General features: G+C 37.8%; 1 protein-coding gene across 1 annotated transcript in view; it reads right to left on the bottom strand.

Moving 5' to 3' along the window:
• Herc1 (HECT and RLD domain containing E3 ubiquitin protein ligase family member 1) overlaps window positions 1-13,504 on the bottom strand; it is a 163,984-nt gene that overhangs the window by 126,484 nt on the left and 23,996 nt on the right. The window contains 3 exon segments of the mRNA XM_052712869.1: window positions 806-1,000; window positions 7,658-7,753; window positions 11,600-12,555. Of these exon segments, the coding sequence (XP_052568829.1) occupies window positions 806-1,000; window positions 7,658-7,753; window positions 11,600-12,529 (1,221 nt within the window). The 5' untranslated portion in view covers window positions 12,530-12,555.

Genomic DNA, 13,504 nt, shown 5'->3' with positions numbered 1-13,504 from the left:
ACCTATGCCGGGCGGTGGTGGCACACGCCTTTAATTCCAGCACTCGGGAGGCAGAGCCAAGCGGATCTCTGTGAGTTCGAGACCAGCCTGGGCTACCAAGTGAGTTCCAGGAAAAGGCGCAAAACTACATACACAGAGAAACCCTGTCTCGAAAAACCAAAAAAAAAATAATAATAATAGTAATAATAATGAAACCTGATGCCATTCATTAGCTTCTTATTTATTTATTTATTTATTTATTGTTATTTTATTTTATTTATTTTTAGGATTTGGTTATTTTGAAACAAGGTCTCACTTGGTAGTGCTAGTTGGCCTGGAATTCATTATGTGACTCTGTCTCCTGAGTAAGTAGCATTTACCACCAAACCCTGCCTCACTAGACTTTTTCAAAATCTAGGTCTCAATTTAATATTTTGAATGTAGAAATGGTGTCAAAGATATGAAAAAATGTATTTTTCTGTTAAAATCAAGAACTGATGTGATATAGAAATAACATAGATAAATGCTCAATCAAGCTTTTTTTTTTTGGTTTTTGGTTTTTAAAGACAAGATTTCTCTGTGTAACAGCGTTGGCTGTCCTGGAATTCACTTTGTGGACTAGGCTGGCCTCAAACTCACAGAGATCTGCCAGGCTCTGCCTCCCAAGTGCTGGGACTAAAAGCATGCACCATCACGCCCAGCTTCAATCAAGAATTTTTACTCATTGAAAAATATACTCAACATTACTTATAACACAGAAGTATACACATACACATACACACACATCCCATTATCTATCAGTTCACAAGGAATACAGAGAACTTACGGTCTGAGCATCAGAGAAACTGGGAGCCAGTTTCGGTTGTAGTATTTTCTCCTGTGTGCCTTCTACCAACTGATGGCTGCTATTGCTGCCCCAAACATATACTTCACAGGTTTCAGAGACAATGGGAGCATCACCAGTCTGAATGCTGTCTGGGCTAGCACATGTTCTTGAGTAGTCAGAAGCCATTCTACAAACCTATTAAAAATTTAAATATACAAAACAACCAGTATGTTATTACTCTAGTTTTACATATTCTCTGAAATTATTGTCTTAACTTCTAATACTCTAAGCTACTCACATCTAACATCATATCCAGCTTTAAATACAGATAGCTAGAATATTTAATAGCACAGAATAAATCACTAAAATGGGAAGAGGAAAATACACAATCAAGCCTTCTTAAATAAAAGTGTTATCACATACACTTTACAGAAAAATCAAAGTTCATAAAGACAAAGTAGGAGAAAAAAAATGCCACTGATAAATCACCTTGACACAATGTTACCTTTTTCATATGCACATTCTTTAACACAGTCATTACAGTAAATACAGAAGTGACAAATGACTCGAGACATTCATGCAAAACTTTCTGCCTACTCTTCATGTTTGAATAGACAATAATCCATCTAATATTAAAATCACAATTGACCACTTGCCTCTAATGGTCATTTAAATCCTTTATCTTTATTATGTAGACCATTTTTAAGAATCTGTAACTGGGCCAGGCATGGTGATGGACACCTTTAATACCAGCATCTTTAATCGGGAGGCAATATCAGGCAGATCTCTATGAGTTTAAGGCCAGCCTGGTCTACATGGTGAGTTCCAGGATAGCCAGAGCTACAAAATGAGACCTTGGAGACCTTGTCTCAAAAGAGTATATAACTGTATTTTGTTAACTTCCTTAATAGGGAATCTCAGAAATGGGATTATATACACAAAAAAGACTATCTTATGGTTCTTGGAACATTCTATACCAACTTGCCTTCTAAAATGGTTCCACAGTATTTGGTCACCAGTAGTGCATAAATGGAGGACTGTCCTGAAAACAGTGATAGCCTACAACAACGTGATACACAAATGTATATAAAATCTAAGTCACAGCTTATTTGCAAGCTCCTCAACCAAAGCATAGGACCCAAGGTAACCTTCTGACTGCCCCAACCAAGGAATATATCAGAGTATCAGTCTCACTACAAACATGGTAATACTATATATTAAGGTTTAAAGTATCTTGCAAATTGATGCTGCAGGAAAGAGAAATGCCATTATTTTAACTTCACATCTTCTATCAGTAGAGCTAAATTTAACCCCTCTATTTGCTTTCTATATTTTCTGATATCAACTAACTTTTGCCCAATTGATTTTTTTACTAATGCACATAGACTCAATACAATAAGCATATCATCTATCCTTGGTTCATAAGCTGGCTTTCCGGAGCCCATTACCTATGGTGGGATGCCTTGCTCAGCCTTGATGCAGGGAGGAGGGGCTTGGTTCTGCCTCAACTGAATGTACCAGGCTTTGTTGACTCCCCATGGGAGGCCTTACCCTTTTGGAGGAGGGGATGGAAGGGTGGATTGGGTGGGCGGGCGGGGGGTGGGGAGCAGTTGGGGGGGGAGGCTAGGATGGAGTGGGAGGAGGGTTGAGAGAGGGATCTGTGGTTGGTATGTAAAATGAATTAAAAATTTTCTTAAATAAATGAAAAAACAAACATTAGAACTATGACTGTAATTATTGTCAATTTATTTGTTTAAGGGTTTTTAAATAAATAAAACAAAGAAAAATCTTAAAGAGCTAATATGTGTTTATCAGCATATTAAATGGGAAAGGAGAGAAGAGTTTCCCTCAGAACCTTTAAATATAATGCAAAGTAATAGAGTAAGTATGTTTCACAAGGCTTTCCTAGTGAACAAGGGGACAGTTCTGAGGACATATAATTGCCAGTTTCTAATAGAGCACCTAGAATTTCACTGAAGACAAAAGGAGGAAGCAAAAGAGTAGAACTGGTCATTTATAAATCTACCACTGTGATGAAGTTCTTCCTCATTTTCTCCAAAAAAGGGGGTGGGGTGGAGGGTGGGGGTAAAAAGAAAACTGGGGAAAATATTCATGAGGTTTAAAAACACATTTTTAAAGTAAAGCTAGAAGGCGGTTGATAAGCAGGATTCTGTAAAAACTAGATAACAGAACAAGCAGCAACCTGATTCTCTAAACACTTCCAAATCTGCAGAGAAAAACTGAAGCCCCTATTTAACATTCATTATAAATTATGTGTGACTCCAAGAACCATGAACTAAAAGTAGGTGATTACAAAGCACCACCAAATATGCACACAGTATTACCATCCATACAGGAGGAAGTGATAGCGGGCCTGGTAGTCAGCAGAACAAGAAGCCTACAATGGTCAGTTGGGTACATTAGGAAGAGCAATAGGCCAATCTAGGAAAACGTTATACCTTGGAAATGTCCTGCCCTTTACAAAGCAAACAAGACCAAGGGCTGCAGAAAACTAAGTTTTAAATGTCCTGGGTTCATCTAGCTCTTGTAATAAAAAATAAATAAATAAAATAATTAACCAGCCAGGACTCCCTCCCAGGACAGAGCCCAGTGCCGAGGGGAAACTACTGAGTAGACTGAAAGTGCATGTGATAGGAACAACAGAGAAAAGATGGAGAAAGAAGATGAAAGTGAAAGAGAAGACTGGGAAAACACCACTGTTTTAAACATTATACAAGAATAGGGAAAAGAAAAAAACTGCTACCTTGAATCCCAATCCATTCTAAAGTTCAGGAAAACTAATTTCACATGAAGGTAAATAAGAAGAAAGTACTGATAAACTTGATCAGTGTGATCATAGTGATGCTTGGCTGTAATCCCAAAGCCCAAGAGACTAAGACAGGAGGATAATGAGTTTGGAGTCAGCCTGGGTCATAGACCCTGTCTCAAAAAACAAAAAGACACAGGGTGAGAGGACCCAATGGAGGAGAAGGAAGGTAGACAGGGGGGAGGGGAAGGAAAAGGGAACAAAGAGAGGATAGAGGAAGGGAGGAAGAGATGGAATACCATCCCCATAATAAAAACATGACCAAAAAAGACACCCCCAACAGAAAATTGTGACCTACTCCAAGCCAAAAGGGATTAAGAAAAATCAAACAATGAGTGAAAGAAAAACACAAATCTGAATTAAAAATGCTCATGTGAAAACAGTAAGAAACCGAGGTGCTTGGCTCTAAATAGGACTGACATATCACACCTCTCCAGCCAAGGTTCAGAGTCTTCACTGAAGGGAAGATAGGAAGATTGTTGAAGAACCAGAGGTGCTGAGTAACTTCAAGGAAAAGTGTTTTCTGAACAAAACAGGACAGTTACACATATGAACTCACAGGGACTGTGACAGCATGCATAAGATTTGCCCAACACAAATCAAAAATCCTTGCATGAAGAGGGACAGGTGGGCATGAAATCCGACCTCTAGCTGAGGAACTAATGGACATTTGATAACTTCTGGGAGAGGGAGTCAGTTCCCTTTAATGATGTCAACTATTAAATAGGTCAATCAAACTCCAAAGCAAGCCTCACTTTAAAGAGTAGTTGGGCAACATAAACTGGGCTTTGTGGATTAGAAAAAAAAGGTAAAACTCAAAATTGGGTGGGTAGGAAAGTGAGGGTAAGTGGGTAGATCTAGAAGGAGTTGGGGAGGGGGAAATATGATCAAAGCACCCCTTATGATATTCTCAAAGAATAAAAAATATTATTTTAAAATGTTTAAAAGAATGAAGTAAAAATGTTTAACATTAGAAATGAAGACGAAAACGGTTGCGGTAGCTGTGGTGGTGGCGCACACCTTTAATCTCAGCACTCAGGAGGCAGAGGCAGGTGGATCTCTGTGAGTTTGAGGCCAGCCTGGGTTACAGATTAAGTTCCAGGAAAGGCACCCAAGCTACAGAGACACCCTGTCTCAAACCCCCCCCCAAAAGAAAATACAATAGTAAATAAAAATAGTATGGGGCAGAGAGATGCTCAGCAGTTAAGAGCACTTTCTGATCCTCTAGAGTTTCCAGTACCCACACTGGACAATAACTTCAGCTCCAGGGGATCCAATGCCCTCCTCTGGTCTCTATAGGCACCCACACCACATGGTATACATTCACATGACAAACACATACGCAGATAAATGAAAATAAGTCTTTTTAAAATTAGCAGACAATGCCTTATGAGTAATGAAAAGATAAAAACATTTTAGAAATGAAAAATAAACTAAGAAAGTTTTGTTGTTTTCAATAAAAGGTGACAAAGCTAGGCAAAAGACTAACATAAAATAGGAATTCCTCCCAAAAAAGAACCAAGTAAAAGGAGTAAAGATAATATGAAAAACTATAATTTAGGGATACTTTTTCTGAAATAAAGAGATCTGAAACTATATACTGAATTATCATATTTCTAAGATTATTATCCTAGAATAAATAACATCACCATGTATTCTAGTAAAACTAGTGATCTTTAAAGGAAAAAACCCTTACTTTCAATTGCTTCTTATCAAAATAAGCGAATGACTCACAAGGAAAAAAAAAATCTTCAGACTTTGACATCTATGCCAGAAGAAAATAGGGCAACATATTTAAGATCTACTAGAAAAGATAATGTGGACCAATGATTCTATCAAAAGCAGTTTTAAAGAGTAAAGTACACAGCAGTTATCAGCATGTAAGAGAGAAGCCAATCTTCTTATTCCTTTGCACCGTTATTGAGAGTCTAAACAACAGACTTCAAAGTCACAAAGAATAGAGAGGCTGGTGGGACTAACACTGAATGAGGGTCAAAAGACAGAGACTTTGGGATGGCTCTATGTTCTACACTATAAACATGGGTGAAGCACAAAAAAAAAATTGGTTTTTAGTAACCACATGGCAGTCGTTATTTGTGTGTGCTCACACGTGTGTAACGTGTAACATGGTTTTAAAAAAGGATATTCTATTTCTGTGATCCCTATATTCTTGAGAATCAATAATCTCCATTTGAAGGAAAAAAGACATAACTGTAATATAGGAAAGACTAAGTAAGCATCAGTAGCTCTGAATCTCAATGTATCAGTATGAACTCAGAAGGCATTCTGGCTTTAAATCAATATATTAATCCATCCCCCCCCCAACTCATTCTCATTCTCCCTCCCCACTCTTCTCTCTCTGTGTAGCTAGGTCCACTACAAAATAGCCTAGAAAGATCAAATCAATAGTGAGTAAGCATCTCTAACACCCTGATTGTGGCTGTAAAAATCAGCTTTCTCAATAGAAGAAGCCAGCAAATTTGAGGGGAGATGGCTAGCCAACTGCCTTGTAAAAGAAGTATATGTACATAAGCCAGAAACGACATAATGTGTATAAGACAGCAAGAAAGCTATCAAAGATTAGCAGCCTCATGTCAGAAGAACCCAGGAGCAATCTCAAAGAGACTACCATCTTGAAGAGACTATTAGCCAAAATGAAGCAATATGCTATATAATAACTGCACAGACAAAACTCAGAGATTCAAACCTAAGAGTTTATATGGATAATTTTAAATGAAGTTAACTGGTCAAGTTTGGAGGATGATAGGGATAGCAATTCATTCAACTGAAAACTAGTTAATAAAAAGTGAATGGAGAGTTGGGTGGCATACACCTTGGAGGAAGAGGCAGGTAGATTTCTATGAGTTTGAGACAGCCTAGTTTACAAGGTGAGTGCCAAGACAGCCAGGGCTGTTACACAGAGAATTCCTATCTTGAAATCCCATCTCCCAAAAAAGTGAATGGGAGAATCGAGCATTTATTCTGCTTTTTCTATATAAACTAGCAGAACAATCAGTTGATAAAGGAAGCAAGTCTCTAAAAAGTATTCCAACTAATAACTGGAGAAGAAAAAAAACAGAATTAGTATATCACACAACCACCAGTACCCCAAAAAAGGGGGATATGAACACATAGATTAAGAGATTTTAAAGACAAATTTAAGTGGGAAAAATTGAACTAGAGTCCATGCACACACATGTGGCAACACAACTACAAAAAACTACAAGGAAGTTAGTTTAAAAGTCAACATAGTGTTCCGTTGTGGAGGAGAAAACAAGTTAATGACCAGAATGTGAAAGGACTTGTGCATTTTTAGTGCGCACGTGCATGCATGTTGGCATGCGTTATGACACTCATGTAGAGGCCAAAGAACAACTTGAGGGGATCTGTTTCTTACTTCTACCATGTGGTACCTGGAGATTACACTCAAGTAGCCAGGTTCGGCAGTAAGTGACTTTAGCCTCTGAGTAATCTCAGCAGTTTAAAATCCTATTTTTTCTTTTTTTTAAGCCTGGGTACTGATTAGAAGGGTATTTATTTTAGAACAATTCATTCAGGCACAGAATTGTTTATATGTCTTTCTGAATCTGTTTTACTCAATAATTCTTTTTCAACACAAAAGTTACCAGTACATGATCCAAAACTTAAATGAAGGTGATACACTGAAAAGTATCTCTTTCAACTAAACACTGAGTTCCACTCTCCAGAGGAACCACTGGCACCATTTTTCCTTTAGCGCTTTTTCTAGAGATTACTATAACATTTTATTTTATTTTATTTTATTTTATTTAGATTTATTTATTTATTATGTATACAGTGTTCTGTCTGCACATATCCCTGCAGGCCAGAAGAGGGCGCCAGATCTCATTACAGATGGTTGTGAGCTACCATGTAGTTGCTGGGAATTGAACTCAGGACCTTTGGAAGAGCAAGCGGTGCTCTTAACCTCTGAGCCATATCTCCAGCCCTACTATAACATTTTATAACGAAGTCATTTTTAATGCAAAGCTATGAAGATTACATACCTCTTCAAAAAGACATAATGCTGCCTCATAGAGTGAACATAAGCCTTCAGATGTTCTAGTTGGTTCTCTCCACTGGCTCCGATCAGCAGACGAACCCTGTAATTAAACATTGAAGGGTACAATATGGAAAGGAAGCAGACATATATGTTAAAAAGCAATACTCTACAAAAATCTATTTGAAAAATGGTTTATAAGTTTACGTGTATTGTTACCAAATCCTAATATTAGGCCATGAAACCAACTAAAAGTGTTACCAAAACTATTGAGGCAAATGATCAATTAAGTACCAATCCCTAACTGCCTCATTAAATAGTGAGAAAGCTATATAAATAAAACACAGGATTCGTCTTCAGGACAAATGCAGAATCTTGAAGATAGCAGTCTACTTTTCAGTGGTATCCTTGATTAAGAAGGATATTTGACAGGGTATGCGGCCTTGGGGAGAAGGAGGAGTGATTTCTGACTAGGTACACCTGCTATTTGTCCAGGAATGACAGGACAAGTAGACAAAAATTAGAAAGCCAACAATAAAGTTAATCTGTTACATTTTACAGCTACTGTAAGGGAGTCATTTGTGGGAAAAGTTTAACAATTTAACAGATGCGGGTTAAAAAGTATATAATGCAGTCAGAAAAAAATATGGGTTTCAAAGATAGACTCAAAGGTATAGGAATTGCTTAACACAGTACGTGGCTCAGGAGGCTGTGTTATATTACCATGCTCAATAGATGTATAAATCCAGGCTAACACAGTTGCTTTACGCCTTCAAGATTAAGGTAAATAATATCTTACTTCACAGATTAACATGACAATTGAAAAAGAATATGCAAAGCACCTGATAGAAAACAGGCACTAAAATTAGTTCACTTCCTCCTTACTCCAAGTAGTGAGGAGCAGTGAATCAAAGAAGCTGAAAGGCATGGAGTAAAATATTATTAAATAAAGAACAAAAGAATAAAACACATTATATACAAAGTCATATATATATAAATATAAATATATATATATATTTACTATAAGGATTCCTTGAGCTTATAGAGCCAATTTAAGTATCAAATCAGTTTGTGAATATATAAGCAAACTTATGCTCAACACGTATTAGATCCTGCAATAATCCCAAGTACAGGGTGCAGGGGTAAGATGAGGCAATGAAACTCAACAATGTTCTTAGATCACAGATCTTCTAGCTGCCTCTCTTCCCCCATACATTAAGCCAAGCTCTCCTGCAGTTCCAGGTCCCTGGCAGTTCTATGCCTCCAATTTGCAGCTTTAAGCAAGACTAACTAACCCCCTACACATATATACACACCTATATATGCAAGATAAATTTATGGTACCACACAGTACCTGACCTTACAGACTAAGCCAGACTAAATCATGTGGTGTAGAACACTCCTTACCAATTAGAAACCCATGTTGTGTGGTTTCAAAGCATATTCTCATTCTCATTTTCTCTCACTTTCATATTCTCTCTCTTCTCTCTCTCTCTCTCTCTCTCTCTCTCTCTCTCTCTCTCTCTCTCTCTCTATCCTCTATTCCCCCTCCCAATTCTGAAGGATAATTTTGTGTCAGCTTCCTTCCTGAACCTGCTCTATCTGATGTGCATTTCTATTATAACAAATAGACATTGTGGAGAACAGTCTAAAGTCTTAGGGTACTCCTTTCCTTCTAAGGAAAAGGTGAAGAGGTCTCTTACTAATTTTGTTCTAGAAGGAAATACACCATGGCAAGTATATAATTATATAGTCATGGTGTCTAATAATATCTTTTTCCCCTCTTTGATAACAAAAGCAATACAAAATGCATAGCTTATAAGAGGAAATGAGTGACTTTTCATAGGAATATTAAGATGAGCAGATGAACAGTATTTCAGATTTGAAAGGAGCAAACTCTTAAAGGATGAAAAAAGAAAAATACAATGAGAAAAAGAGATTTCCAAGAGGTGTAATAATGACTAAGAAAACACATAGAGCTTAAGTGCTTCCCACAGCTGTTACCTGAAGACTTTTGTATTTAGATTACAACCTAAAGCTCTAGGTTTTAACCACAATTTAAGATTATAGATCTATGTCAACACTCTGTATCCCAAAACAAAGCACTACATGTTTTTATTTTTTATTTAGCATTATGAGGTTCAAATTTTCATAGATTCTGTCATCTAAAATCTTTAAGTACTTATCTGTAACATTACTTTTTAAATGAAAAAAATTTTTAAAAAGAAAATTAATGATAAAGTGATACAATATTTACACTTCAGTTTACAAATACAAAACATACAGTAGATGAAAAGTTAAATGCTTCTGATTTGAATGTCACTATTTTAATGAAATATTTTATTAATCAAAAGCTTTGCATTTTACTTGGTGGGAGGAAAGGTTTGGAATATGTAAATATAACAAGTAGCATTTTTAGTGAATTTTAAATAAATTCGTTAGGTTATATTGGGCAATAAAGGAAACATGAACCTCCCTCTCTGTCTGTCTGTCTCTCTCCATCCCCTTCCCCCTCCTTCCCTCTCTCTCTCTCTCTCTCTCTCTCTCTCACACACACACACACACACACACACACACACACACACACACACACACACAAAAAAAAAAAAAAAAGCCTGTATATCACTGTGAATTCAAGGCCAGCCTGGTCTATACAGAGAATTCCAGGACAGCCAGAGATATACAGTGAGACCATTTCAAACACAAACACACACACCAAAAAGCAAAAACAAACAACAAAAACCTGATCAACTTAACCTAACTGTAGTTATACCTAACTAAGTCAGTTTATAAGCATTTGAGCCTTAACACTTTAAAATTCAAATTTTATTCTTGGATTTCAAAGTTATTACATTCAGTCTTGCATATTCTTAAAATTTATCACATGTTTATTCTTTAATATGATATCCAAGGTTACGGTGGTGAAGGGATTCACTTCTATGGACAACAAACTCTTCACACTTTGACTTAGCTCATTACTTCTCTTCATTCAGGTCTCTGCTCAGAGGTCACAACTCAAAGAGTCCCTCCCTGACCACATTAACTACAACAGCATACCTTTTCACTCTCAACCTACCATTCTCTCTTTTCCTCTTAAAATGTCTCACCTGAAATTACGAATTTTTTCATGACTTACTTATTTTTATTTTATGTGTACAGGTATTTTGCCTGCAAGTATGTCTGTGCACCATGTGCATGCAGTGCCCACAGAGACCAGTGCTGGATCTCATGGAACTGAAGTTACAGATGGTTGTTAGCCACTATGTGGGTGCTGGGACCTGAACCTAGGTCCTCTGCAAGAGCAACAAACTCCTAACTGCTGGTTCATCTCTCCAGCCCCTTAATTTATGTGTTTCTTTCCTGATCAGCCTAGCAAGACATGAACTCTGTAGGAGCAGAAACTATCTCTGAGGCTGTACACTCTGGTCCTAGAATAGTATTTGACACATAGTACATAATTTTTAAAAACTGGAAAAGGCCTGGAATGGTGGTGCACACTTATAATTGCAGTACTTGGGAGACAGAGGCAGAAGGATCAGGAATTCAGGGACAGTCACAGTCACAGCAAGTTCAAGGCCAGACTGCAAAAAAAATGTAAAGGATGAAATTGGAGATGCTTTCAAAAAATTGCCATACTCACTAGCCAAGGCCTCTCATTTTACACATGAATTTACTAAACAAAATGAAGTTAGGTAAATTCTCCAAATCCACTAAAATCAGCTAACATTTAAACTATAAACTTGGCTTCTGACCCAGGGGCCTTCACTGTACTAACTGTCCTATCCCTATAGATCAATATGTGCAAGTTTCTCCCCACAGAGCACAAAAAAATATTTAACCAACTTAACATAGCAAAAGAATGCCTAAATCATTTACAAGAGCCACAAACTCAATAAAAGCAGGGTTGACTAGCCAGCAATTTGTCAAAGTTGATACTTGGGGTACATACCAATGAACGCCTCATCTGCATTAATATAGCCATAAAGCAGTCAAAGCTGATCATTCCTTCCTGGCTTGATAGTAGTTTGTTTTTCTCCATAGTATGTACAACTGCTGAAGCCCCCAAAGCCATTTCTATCCACTCAAGAAGATATCTCAAAGAGCCTCTCTGAGCTGCTAAGCCAAGCAGCAACTCAGAAGCTAATCTACGACCTAAAGTATCTGCCCCAGAATTGGGAATAGTTACTCCTTTAAGAAATGTTGTGACTTGTGATAAGCAGTCCAAGCCCATAGGAGGAATCTTGCTTTCGTTTGCTAAAGACAGTGGAGGCAAAGAGCTCACAACTTCAATTGCAGTATGAATAACGTCATTGCAGAGACTGAGACCAGGTCCCGACACAGGCATCATCCAACTCTGTCTCAGAAGTGCAAATAATAAACTTAGACCGGTTCGGACACCCATTTCTATAAGTGCATCAGTGCTCGACCGGGGCCGTTCGCTGACAGAATGGACGTCTGCTGAACCAGAGCTGCTCTCAGGAGAATGCTGCTGCTGCTTCACTTTGCCTTTGTCATGGTACTTGTTAGAAAGTGCGTAGAAGACACGCTGCAGTACAAGCAATCGCTTCCGTAGCGCCCCAGCAAATGGAGAATCTGAACAGACCATCTTTGCTAGAGCCAGCTGGCTGCTAAGAAGGGCATCCAAATAATGGTCCTGCTCATCACTTGAAAGGGACTCACGTTCAAAGTCGGGCAACTGTGGTCCTTTGAGGCATAAAACCTGTTGAGGCAAAGGTACTACTTCCTTATTGCTGACCAGTTTAGAATACAAAACAGTAACTCCTTCTCTTGTAGCAATAGATTCACTGTCCTCTGTGATCCAGGAGCTATTGAGATGTTCAAGCCATTTCAGTTTCACTGGTGGAACCATAGTCGCCATGTTGATTTAGTCTTCAGCCATTAGTTCTACAGAAGGAAAGGAGACAGTTAAAAACTAGCAAAGATGATGCTTAAAATGTTTCTGAAATTCCATTTTATATTACATTTAATGACTTCAAAATTGGTGAAATGTAAATGAAGCCTGTGGTGGTTTCAAAGAAAATGGCCCTTAAAGGAGTGGAACTACTAGGAGGTGTGGCCTTGTTGGATTAGGTATGGTTTTGGTGGAGGAAGTATGTCACTGCGGAGGCAAACTTTGAGGTCTCATATATGCTAAAGCCACACCCAGTGTTTCAGTTCACTTCCAAGTCAAGATGTAAGAATTCTCAGCACCTTCTCCAGCACGTCTGCCTGCACACTACTATACTCCCTGCCATGATGATAACAGACTGTGAAACTGTAAGCTGCCACCTCAATTAAACATTTTCCTTATAAGAGTTGCCATGGTCATGGTGTCTCTTCATAACCATAGAAACCCTAACTAAGCCTAAGTTTAGCTCATAGCCTATGCCAATGTTGTATCTTACCTTTGATAAATGCACCATGGTTTCATAAGACATTAAATTAGATGGAAATGGATAAAGGTCTGTGGAACTTAAAATTGCAAAACTTTAAAAAGTTAGTTTAGAAAATGGTATTTCATTCTTTCATTTTAAAAATAGAGCTGAGGGGTATGTTCAGTGACAGAATGCTTGTCTACTATAATGTGAAGCCCCACATTTGAGCCTAAGTTTAGAAGAAAAAAAAGGGTATCTTTTTTTAAAAAGAAAAAGATTTACTTATTATGTATACAGAAGAGGGTGCCAGATCTCATTACAGATGGTTGTGAGCCACCATGTGGGTGCTAGGAATTGAACTCAGGACCTCTGGAAGAGCACTCAGTGCTCTTAACCTCTGAGCCATCTCTCCAGCCCCAAAAAAGGGTTTCATAAACATAACAAAATTTTATATGATGATAAACCAGACCAGTGGTGGC

The sequence above is a fragment of the Peromyscus californicus genome, unplaced genomic scaffold (assembly GCF_007827085.1).
Source record: "Peromyscus californicus insignis strain IS unplaced genomic scaffold, ASM782708v3 Scaffold_11__1_contigs__length_118956290, whole genome shotgun sequence".
NCBI lineage: Eukaryota > Metazoa > Chordata > Mammalia > Rodentia > Cricetidae > Peromyscus > Peromyscus californicus.
Note: the sequence above shows the minus strand (reverse complement) of the source record. Positions and strands in the feature narration are given on the sequence as shown.